An 11964-nucleotide genomic window follows, 5' to 3' on the forward strand; every position below is an offset into this window, starting at 1 on the left:
AGTGTGTCTCTATTAGTGGGTTCATAATGGCCGTGTCAGAGACTCTGGGTCAACACAGCTGAGATACTGATCCTGGGTTCAAGCCCTGGGTCTGAGTCTTTCTTAGTGGGTTCATAATGGCCGTGTCAGAGACTCTGGGTCAAACACAGCTGAGATAACCTGGGTTCAAGCCCTGGGTTTGAGTCTTAGTGGATTCATAATGGCCGGGTCAGAGACACAGAATCAACACAGCTAGGATTATTTACATGGGTTCAAGCCCTGAGTCTGACTGTGTCTCTATTCGTGGGCTCATAACGGCCGTATCAGAGCCACACACACAAGAGCCAGCGCTGTGGAGGTGCTGGATTTGAACCCCGGTCGGAATCTTCCCCCGCGCATCACAACCCAGACCACCCTTCACGACGCCTTTCATTCCACTTCGAATTCGTCGGTCATTTTAATAGAAAATCATTCGGAGGAAAAGAAACGGGTCCGGATTAAATAAAAATAACAAAACAAAAATAATCATCTCGCGCGTGATGCCCACATCGATTACAGCCACGAGCTGAGATCAACAGGTAAACGTCGTTCACGTTCAACCCAATTGAGCGCTTTCCGTGATGCGGTGACCGAGTTGAAATAAACTACATGGGCTGGAGGAGCCCATCCGACCCCGTCCCATCCTACCCGACCCCGTCCGATACTACCCAATCCTGTCCAATCCTACCCAATCCTGGTCCAATCCTACCCGACCCCGTCCGATACTACCCAATCCTACCCGACCCCGTCCGATACTACCAGACCTCGTCCGATACTACCAGACCCCGTCCAATCCTACCCGACCCCGTCCAATCCTACCCAATCCTGTCCAATCCTACCCGACCAATCCTACCTGACCCCGTCCAATCCTACCCAATCCTACCCAACCAATCCTACCCGACCAATCCTACCCGACCCCGTCCGATACTACCAGACCCCGCCCAATCCTACCCGACCCCGTCTGATACTACCCAATCCTGTCCAATCCTACCCGACCCCGTCCGATACTACCCGACCCCGTCCAATCCTACCCGACCCCGTCCGATACTACCCGACCCCGTCCGATACTACCAGACCCCGCCCAATCCTACCCGACCCCGTCCAATCCTACCCGACCCCGTCCGATACTACCCGACCCCGTCCGATACTACCAGACCCCGCCCAATCCTACCCGACCCCGTCCAATCCTACCCGACCCCGTCCGATACTACCCGACCCCGTCCGATACTACCAGACCCCGCCCAATCCTACCCGACCCCGTCCGATCCAATCCCACTGCTGGGTGCCGCTGGACTCATCATCAGCTCACCTCACGGGCGCCGGGGTGAGGGGTCAAGCCGGGGTGAGGGGTCAGGCCGGGCGAGGGGTCAGGCCGGGGCGAGGGGTCAGACTGGGCAAGGGGTCAGGCGGGGCGAGGGGTCAGGCTGGGGTGAGGGGTCAGGGTGGGTAAGGGGTCAGGCCGGGGTGAGGGGTCAAGCCGGGCGAGGGGTCAAGCCGGGCGAGGGGTCAAGCCGGGTGAGGGGTCAGGCCGGGCGAGGGGTCAGGCCGGGGTGAGGGGTCAGGCGGGGTGAGGGGTCAGGCCGGGGTGAGGGGTCAGGCCGGGGTGAGGGGTCAGGCCGGGGTGAGGGGTCAGGCCGGGCAAGGGGTCAGGCCGGACACCACAACAACAACCACCGCCACAACCACCACCGCTGCCGACACCACAACAACAACCACCACCACAACCACCACCGCTGCCGACACCACAACAACAACCACCGCCACCAAAGCCGATACCCGCGTCATTCGCCACTAAGCCACGGCGCCTGTGCCAGGCTAGGTGCACTTTGAGGCCACGTGAAGTGTCGAAGGCTCGCCGACACCACAACAACAACCACCGCCGCCGCCTCCGCCGACACAACAACAACCACCGCCACAACCACCACCACAACCACCACCACCGCCGCCGTCACCGCATCGGACAAATGGTCAATTTGCGGGAGGGAATCGGTCGACTTGGTGCCGGTCTCGCGGGGGGCACCAGGCGGGGTGGGCTCAGGGGGCACGGAGAGGGGGGAGCGGCAGAGGGTGGAGGTGGAGCTGGATTCTGGGTGGAGGTGGGGTTTGGGTGGAGCAGGAATCTGGGTGGAGGTGGAGCTGGAGGTGGAGCTGTAATCTGTGTGGAGCTGGATGTGGGTGGAGGTGGAGTTTGGGTGGAGCTGGATGTGGGTGGAGGTGGAACAGGAATCTGGGTGGAGTTTGGGTGGAGGTGGAGCTGTAATCTGGGTGGAGGTGGAGCTGTGTGCGTGACCGCTCGCCCCCCGGGTCGATCCGCCGCGTCGGCGCCGCCGGGAATCCTGCGTTCAACCCGCCGTGAAACGCCGTGGGCAGCTCCACCCAGCGGTGCGGTGAAACACCCAGCGGTGCGGTGAAACACCCAGCGGTGCGGTGAAACACCCAGCGGTGCGGTGAAACGCCGTGGGCAGCTCCACCCAGCGGTGCGGTGAAACACCCAGCGGTGCGGTGAAACACCCAGCGGTGCGGTGAAACGCCGTGGGCAGCTCCACCCAGTGGTGCGGTGAAACACCCAGCGGTGCGGTGAAACACCGTGAGCGGCTTGGACGCTGAATGTCGAAAATCTCCTGCGAACATCTTGGCAAGTTCAAAGCCACTTGCTGATCAGATGCCCGATCCCCTTCATCCCAGACCCCCTCATCCCAGACCCCTCATCCCAGACCCTTCATCCCAGACCCTCATCCCAGACCCCTCAGCCCAGGCCAGAGCCACCATCCCCACGCGCCGAGGCATCGGCGAGGCGCTCACTTGCCGAAGCGCTGCTCACACTCGGCAAAGCCGCGCATGGCCGAGTGGAGGTCCTCGTAGCACAGGCCTTGCAGGGGGCCCACGGGGCTGGGGGGGGGGGGGCAGGGGGGGGGGGGACGGGGGGGGGGACAGGGGGAGACGAGAATTACGTCACGGGGCAGAGACAGAAGTGTGGGCACAGTGGTGATGAGGGTGACAGAGCGCTGTGTGTCTCCCCCCCCCCCGTGTCCCCCCCCCCCACGTCACCCCCCCCCCACGACCCCCCCCCCTCCCACGACCCCCCCACGTCACCCCCCCACGTCCTCCCCCCCCCACGTCACCCCCCCCCACGTCCTCCCCCCCCCACGTCACCCCCCCCCACGTCACCCCCCCCCACGTCACCCCCCCCACGACCCCCCCCACAACCCCCCCCCACGTCACCCCCCCCACGTCACCCCCCCCTCCCACGACCCCCCCCCGCCCCCCCCACGTCCTCCCCCCCCCCCACGACCCCCCCCCCCCACGACCCCACCCACGCCCCCCCCCCCAGCCCCCCCACCGACCCCTCCCCCACCCCCCCACGCCCCCCCCCCCTCACCCCCCCCCCTCACATGATCTCTGCGAGGTGCAGGTGCCAGGGTGGGTACCCCAGGGTGCTCTCCACGCGGCCAAAGCGCAGCACCAGGTCCGGCTCGGGGAAGCCCTTCATGGCTGAGGGCACAAAGACAAAGACCCCCCCCAACCCCGTGTAGCCTTAGCAGACTGTTGGGGCAAGTGCTGTTAGCGAGCAGCAGCAGCTATGATGGTTAGCGCACACACACTAACAACTACACTAACACACACACACATCTACTAACACACACACTAACACACACACACACACTAACACACACACTAACACGCACACACACTAACAACTACACTAACACACACACTAACACACACACACACTAACACACACACACACACATCTACTAACACACACACACTAACAACTACACTAACACACACACACACATCTACTAACACACACACATCTACTAACACACACACACACTAACAGACACACACTAACAGACACACACACACACTAACACACACACACTAACACACACACTTACACACACACACACTAACACACACACCTACACTAACACACACATGCGCCTACACTAACACACACACACACACACGCGCCTACACTATCACACACACACTAACACACACACGCGCCTACACTAACACACACACACACACTAACACACACACACGCGCCTACACTAACACACACACACACACTAACACACACACACGCGCCTACACTAACACACACACACTAACACACACACGCGCCTACACTAACACACACACACTAACACACACACACGCGCCTACACTAACACACACACACCTCTAGTAACACACATACACACGCGTGACACAGTGAAACAGTGACTCTACCACGTGACACAGTGACTCTGTCACGTGACACAGTGACTCTACCACGTGACACAGTGACTCTGTCACGTGACACAGTGACTCTACCACGTGACACAGTGACTCTACCACGTGACACAGTGACTCTGTCACGTGACACAGTGACTCTACCACGTGACACAGTGACTCTGTCACGTGACACAGTGACTCTACCACGTGACACAGTGACTCTACCACGTGACACAGTGACTCTGCCACGTGACACAGTGACTGCCACGTGACACAGTGACTGCCACGTGACACAGTGACTCTGTCACGTGACACAGTGACTCTACCACGTGACACAGTGACTCTGTCACGTGACACAGTGACTCTGTCACGTGACACAGTGACTCTACCACGTGACACAGTGACTCTCACGTGACACAGTGACTCTACCACGTGACACAGTGACTCTACCACGTGACACAGTGACACAGTGACTCTACCACGTGACACAGTGACTCTGTCACGTGACACAGTGACTCTACCACGTGACACAGTGACTGTCACGTGACACAGTGACTCTACCACGTGACACAGTGACTCTGTCACGTGACACAGTGACTACCACGTGACACAGTGACTCTACCACGTGACACAGTGACTCTGCCACGTGACACAGTGACTGCCACGTGACACAGTGACTGCCACGTGACACAGTGACTCTGTCACGTGACACAGTGACTCTACCACGTGACACAGTGACTCTGTCACGTGACACAGTGACTCTGTCACGTGACACAGTGACTCTACCACGTGACACAGTGACTCTACCACGTGACACAGTGACTCTACCACGTGACACAGTGACACAGTGACTCTACCACGTGACACAGTGACTCTGTCACGTGACACAGTGACTCTGTCACGTGACACAGTGACTCTACCACGTGACACAGTGACACAGTGACTCTACCACGTGACACCTCAGTGACACAGTGACTCTACCACGTGACACAGTGACTCTGTCACGTGACACAGTGACTCTGTCACGTGACACAGTGACTCTGTCACGTGACACAGTGACTCTGTCACGTGACACAGTGACTCTACCACGTGACACAGTGACTCTATCACGTGACACAGTGACTCTGTCACGTGACACAGTGACTCTGTCACGTGACACAGTGACTCTGCCACGTGACACAGTGACTCTACCACGTGACAGTGACTCTACCACGTGACACAGTGACTCTGTCACGTGACACAGTGACTCTGTCACGTGACACAGTGACTACCACGTGACACAGTGACTCTACCACGTGACACAGTGACTCTATCACGTGACACAGTGACTCTACCACGTGACACAGTGACACAGTGACTCTACCACGTGACACGGTGACTCTGCCATGTGACACAGTGACTCTGTCACGTGACACAGTGACTCTGTCACGTGACACAGTGACTCTACCACGTGACACAGTGACACAGTGACTCTACCACGTGACACAGTGACACAGTGACTCTACCACGTGACACAGTGACTCTGTCACGTGACACAGTGACTCTGTCACGTGACACAGTGACTCTACCACGTGACACAGTGACACAGTGACTCTACCACGTGACACAGTGACTCTGCCATGTGACACAGTGACTGTCACGTGACAGTGACTCTACCACGTGACACAGTGACACAGTGACTCTACCACGTGACACAGTGACTCTGCCATGTGAGACAGTGACTCTGTCACGTGACACAGTGACTCTGTCACGTGACACAGTGACTCTGTCACGTGACACAGTGACTCTACCACGTGACACAGTGACACAGTGACTCTACCACGTGACACAGTGACACAGTGACACAGTGACACAGTGACTCTACCACGTGACACAGTGACTCTGTCACGTGACACAGTGACTCTGTCACGTGACACAGTGACTCTACCACGTGACACAGTGACTCTACCACGTGACACCTCAGTGACACAGTGACTCTACCACGTGACACAGTGACACAGTGACTCTACCACGTGACACAGTGACACAGTGACTCTACCACGTGACACAGTGACAGTGACTCTACCACGTGACACAGTGACACAGTGACTCTACCACGTGACACAGTGACTCTACCACGTGACACAGTGACTCTGTCACGTGACAGTGATGAGTGGTCTTCTTGGTTCTTTCGGTAAAGTCACGTAGAAGGGAAATCATAAAATAATAAAAATAAAACGTAATAAAATACAAAAAAAAGTGATGAGTGGCTCACCGGTGAGGCTGGCCCCGAGCTCGCCGGGAGTGAGCCCCGGTGCCGTGCGTCGCCGTGCCGCCACCAGGGAGCAGAAGGCGGCGGCGGCGCGAGCCACAGCGGCACGGCCGTCACGCGGGGACAGCAGCGCCACGCGCACCGTCGCTACGCACACAGCAACAACAACAACATCATCAACATCAACAACATCGTCACCATCACGCGGGGACAGCAGCGCCACGCGCACCTTCGCTACGCACACAACAACAACAACATCAACAACATCGTCAACAACAACAACATCGTCATCAACAACATCAACATCACCACCGTCACAGAGACAGCAGCGCCACGCGCACCGTCGCTACGCACACAACAACAACAACATCAACAACATCATTACCACCATCATCACCATCAACATCGTCACCGTCGCTACGCACACAACAACAACAACATCAACAACACCATCACCACCATCATCACCACGCGGAGACAGCAGCGCCACACGCACCGTCGCTACGCACACAACAACAACATCAACAACATCACCAGCACCATCAACATCGTCACCACCATCATCACCACCGTCACGCGGGGACAGCAGCGCCACGCGCACCGTCGCTATGCACACAACATCAACATCATCAACATCGTCACCTCCATTACCACAATCACCATCGTCGCCTCCATCACCACAATCACCACCGTCACCTACGTCACCACCATCACCATCGTCACCACCACCATCACCACCACCATCGTCTTCACCATCACCACCACCACCGTCACCACCGTCACCACCTACACCATCGTCACCATCGTCACCTACGTCACCACAATCATCGTCACCACCACTTCTCCTCATGTCACATGACCCCCCCCCCACCTCACCTGGTGTACCCTGCAGTAACGCCTCTGCCGATTGGTCGTCCACAAACTCGACCTTCCGCTTGGACCAATCGGATCCCAGCTGCTCCCTCTGCTGCCTCAACACCTCCTCCATGAGGCGGCCGTTGGTTTCCTTCAACATCCCTGGAAACCACCACACACACCAACATCATCAACATCACCATCAACACCATCAACACCATCAACATCATCAACAACATCAACACCATCAACACCATCGACACCAACACCATCAACACCATCATCATCAACACCACCATCAACATCAACACCATTTCAACAACACCACCATCACCACCATCAACACCATCAACATCAACACCATCAACATCAACACCATCAACATCAACACCATCAACACCATCAACATCAACACCGTCAACATCCCTGGGCAGGAGGCAACCACCACACACACCATCACCATCAACACCATCACCACCATCAACATCACCACCACCATGCACACAAACAACATCAACACCATCACCATCAACACCACCATCACCACCATCACCAACACTACCACCAACATCAACACCATCAACACCACCATCACCAACACTATCACCATCATCACTGCCATCACCACCACCACACACACCATCAACATCAACAACATCATCACCACCACCATCACCACCACCACACACACCAACACCATCACCACCATCACCACGCACACCAACACCACCATCACCACCACCATGCACACCATCAACATCAACACCATCACCACCATCACCACCACCATCACTACCACCATCACCACCACCAACACTACCACCATCACCACCACCATCACTACCACCATCACCATCATCACTTCCAATACCCGCCATTCGCCACTAAGTGACGGTGATGTCACCACGGCGCCTGTGTCAGGCGCACTTTGAGGTCACGTGAAGTGTCAAAAGTCTCGCCTCTATGCAGCCAAACAAAAGCTGTGTAGGCATGCGGTGGCTGGGCATGCGGTGGCTGGGCATGCGGTGGCTGGGCATGCGGTGGCTGGGCATGCGGTGGCTGGGCATGCGGTGGCTGGGCATGCGGTGGCTGGGCATGCGGTGGCTGGGCATGCGGTGGCTGGGGCATGCGGTGGCTGGGCATGCGGTGGCTGGGCATGCGGTGGCTGGGCATGCGGTGGCTGGGCATGCGGTGGCTGGGCATGCGGGCTACGTGACCCACAGCCAACGCAGCCTTGCCTGCTGGAGGAGCTCACCGATGGGAATGTGTCCAGATCTTACGACCACCATCAACCACACACATGTCCCGGCAACCAGCATCACTACCATCGCCTCCACCACCACTACTACCATCATCACCACCAATACCATCACCACCATCACCACCACACACACCAACACCACGCACACCAACACCATCACCACCACGCACACACCATCAACACCATCACCACTACCATGCACACCAACACCATCAACACCATCACCACCATCACCAATACCATCACCACCACCAATACCACCACCAATACCATCACCATCACCACCACCATCAACATCAACACCATCACCACCATCACCACCACCAACACTACCACCATCACCACCACCAACAATACCACCATCACCACCAAACAAAAGCTGTGTAGGCATGCGGTGGCTGGGCATGCAGGCTACGTGACCCACAGCCAACGCAGCCTTGCCTGCCGGAGGAGCTCACCGATGGGAATGTGTCCAGATCTTACGACCACCATCAACCACACACACGTCCCGGCAACCAGCATCACTACCATCGCCACCAATACCATCACCACCAATACCATCACTACCATCGCCACCACCACCATCACTGCCATCATCACCACCAATACCATCATCACCACCAATACCATCACCACCACCAAAACCATCACCACCAACATCATCATCGCCGCCGCCACCACCACCATTCATCGGCACCACCACCACCACAATTATCACCAGCATCACCACCGTCGTCACCACGTGTGGCAATGTTAATAACGGGAGCGGCCCAGTCCAATCTGGTCCGGGGCAAATGAAACCCGCAGCAGCAGCAATCACCACAGCAGCTTCCATTGAGTGTAAACAAACAGGCACACAGACAAAGATCCCCCGTGTAGCATTGAATAGGCTGTTGGGGCAAATGCTGTCAGAGAACACACTCACACAGACAAAGATCCCCCGTGTAGCCTTCAACAGACTGTAGGGGCAAGTGCTGTCAGACAGCACACACAGACAAAGATCCCCCGTGTAGCCTTGAACAGGTTGCTGGGGCAAGTGCTGTCAGACAGCACACTCACACAGACAAAGATCCCCCGTGTAGCCTTGAACAGGCTGCTGGGGGAAGTGCTGTTAGCGAGCACACTCACACAGACAAAGATCCCCCGTGTAGCCTTAACAGGCTGCTGGGGCAAGTGCTGTTAGCGAGCACTCACACAGACAAAGATCCCCCGTGTAGCCTTGAAAAGGCTGTCGGGGCAAGTGCTGTCAGAGAGCACACTCGCACAGACAAAGATCCCCCGTGTAGCCTTGAACAGGCTGTTGGGGCAAGTGCTGTCAGAGAGCACACTCGCACAGACAAAGATCCCCCGTGTAGCCTTAACAGACTGTAGGGGCAAGTGCTGTTAGCGAGCACCACCTATGAAGGCCGGCACGGTTCACGAGGGGGTGGGTGGCCAGCACCACGCCCGACCGCCTTTGTCTCACCAATGGCGATTTTACACACCGCACCGGGTACTCATTTGAGGCTGAGTCGACCTAGGGGTGGCCCAGTACCGGTTCAAGACAATCGTCACCGGTGTTGGCCGTGAGCGGGAATCGAACTCGGGTCGCCGGGTTCGCAGCACGGCAGCGCGCTAACCACTTCACGGCACCCACACCAAGACCAGCCACTAAGTGACGGTGGTGAAGTCACCAGGCCGCCTGTGCCAGGCTAGGTGCACTTTGGGCTGGCTGACTTAGATGACTGTAATACTCACACACACACGCACACACGCCTGCACCCAGACACACAGATACACGTTCACACGCCACTCACACACCCATCCACCCAATCACTCACCTCTCACCCACATTTCAGTACCTACCTCCCCACCCAATCCCTCACCTCCAACCCAAATCCCATTACCTCAAACCAACTTCCTCACCCTATCCCTCACATACTCACCCTATCCCTCACCCCGACCCTCTCACCTCCTGATCTCCCCATCCTCACCTTGTCCCTCACCTCCTCACCTTGCCCCCCTCTCCCCCACCTCCTCACCCTGTTTCCCACCCCTCCTCACCATGTCCCCCACCCCCTCCCACACCTCCTCACCCTGTCCCCCCCTCCCTCCCACCCCTCTTCACCGTCCCCCCCCACCCCTCCTCACCCTGTCCCCCACCCCCCCTCCCACCCCTCCTCACCCTGTCCCTCACCTCCTCACCCTGTCCCCCACCCCCTCCCACCCCTCCTCACCCTGTCCCACACCTCCTCACCCCGTCCCCCACCTCCTCACCCTGTCCCCCCCCCCTCCCTCACCTCCTCACCCTGTCCCTCACCTCCTCACCCTGTCCCCCACCCCCTCCCCCACCTCTTCACCTGTCCCCCACCCCCTCCCACATCTCATCACCCCCTCCCTCACCTCCTCACCTTTGCCCCCACCCCCTCCCACACCTCCTCACCCTGTCCCCCACCCCCTCCCACCCCTCCCTCACCCTGCCCCCCCCTCCCTCACCCTGTCCCACCCCTCCTCACCCTCGACTCACCCCCTCCCCACCCCTCCTCACCCTCAGCTCGCCGCCCTCGACTCACCGCGCGCGTCGAACACGCTCACGTAGGAGACGCCGAGCGCCACGCACCACAGCACGGCGTTCGCCACGTCGCGAAATCCACGCTCGGCTCCAGCCGCCTCGCTTAGCACGAGCCCCACGTGCACGGGCAGCTTGCGCAGGGCGCGCCCGTCGTGCCGCGCCATCTCCAGCCCCCTCCTGCCCTCCTCCTCCTCATCCTCATCATCATCATCGCAAGCATCGCCATCATCAACTCCCCCGACCCCTTTCCCCCTGCCCCGGCCGCCGGCGAAGGCGCGCCTCGGCCGGCGGCGCTTCCAGGCGAGCCCGAGGCTGTCCCATCGCGCTAGGCCGCGCTGGAGTTTCGCCTTGAGCGCGAGCAGCGCGTGCAGCAGGCGGAGCACGAGCGCGTACAGCAGGGCCATGGCGAGCCTCTCATGTCGCGGCGCGGGCCTCCTTCAGCCCTCCCGCAACAACCCGGGCGACGAGAGGGCGACAAGAGGGCGTCTGAATGAGGTAGTGAGCGAGAAGAAGCCGTCAGGCGGGCGCCATGCTTGCGAGGGGGTGCGCGTCACACACATCACGCCCCGCCCCCCGTGAGCACATGGAAGCTTCCCATTGGTCCGCTGTGGCAATGACGTCGTGCGTTTTGGTGTGGGGGGGGGAGGGGCGAACGACGTGGCAGTGTGCGCATGCGCGGCAACATCCGCCAACGTCGCGCAAGCGGAATGACGTCATCACGCACTACGGCGGGGCTTGCGCGGTGACGTCACCACGCGCAACTTCGAGCCCACGTGACATGGGGTGACGTCATGGCGGCAC

The 11964-nt window shown here is 58.7% G+C and overlaps 1 protein-coding gene across 1 annotated transcript; it reads right to left on the reverse strand.

Moving 5' to 3' along the window:
• Positions 1 to 406: 406 nt before the first annotated feature.
• Positions 407 to 11738, reverse strand: NUS1 (NUS1 dehydrodolichyl diphosphate synthase subunit). Its single transcript, XM_078879910.1, has 5 exons — positions 11165 to 11738; positions 7373 to 7513; positions 6500 to 6643; positions 3411 to 3510; positions 407 to 2907 (listed from the first exon to the last, which is right to left on the reverse strand). The coding sequence occupies exons 1-5, from the start codon at positions 11565 to 11567 to the stop codon at positions 2817 to 2819; spliced, it is 879 nt and encodes a 292-aa protein (XP_078736036.1). The 5' UTR covers positions 11568 to 11738; the 3' UTR covers positions 407 to 2816.
• Between the last annotated feature and the right edge of the window lie 226 nt (positions 11739 to 11964).

This window comes from Lampetra fluviatilis, chromosome 55, assembly GCF_964198595.1.
Source record: "Lampetra fluviatilis chromosome 55, kcLamFluv1.1, whole genome shotgun sequence".
In the NCBI taxonomy this organism is placed as follows: Eukaryota; Metazoa; Chordata; class Hyperoartia; order Petromyzontiformes; family Petromyzontidae; genus Lampetra; species Lampetra fluviatilis.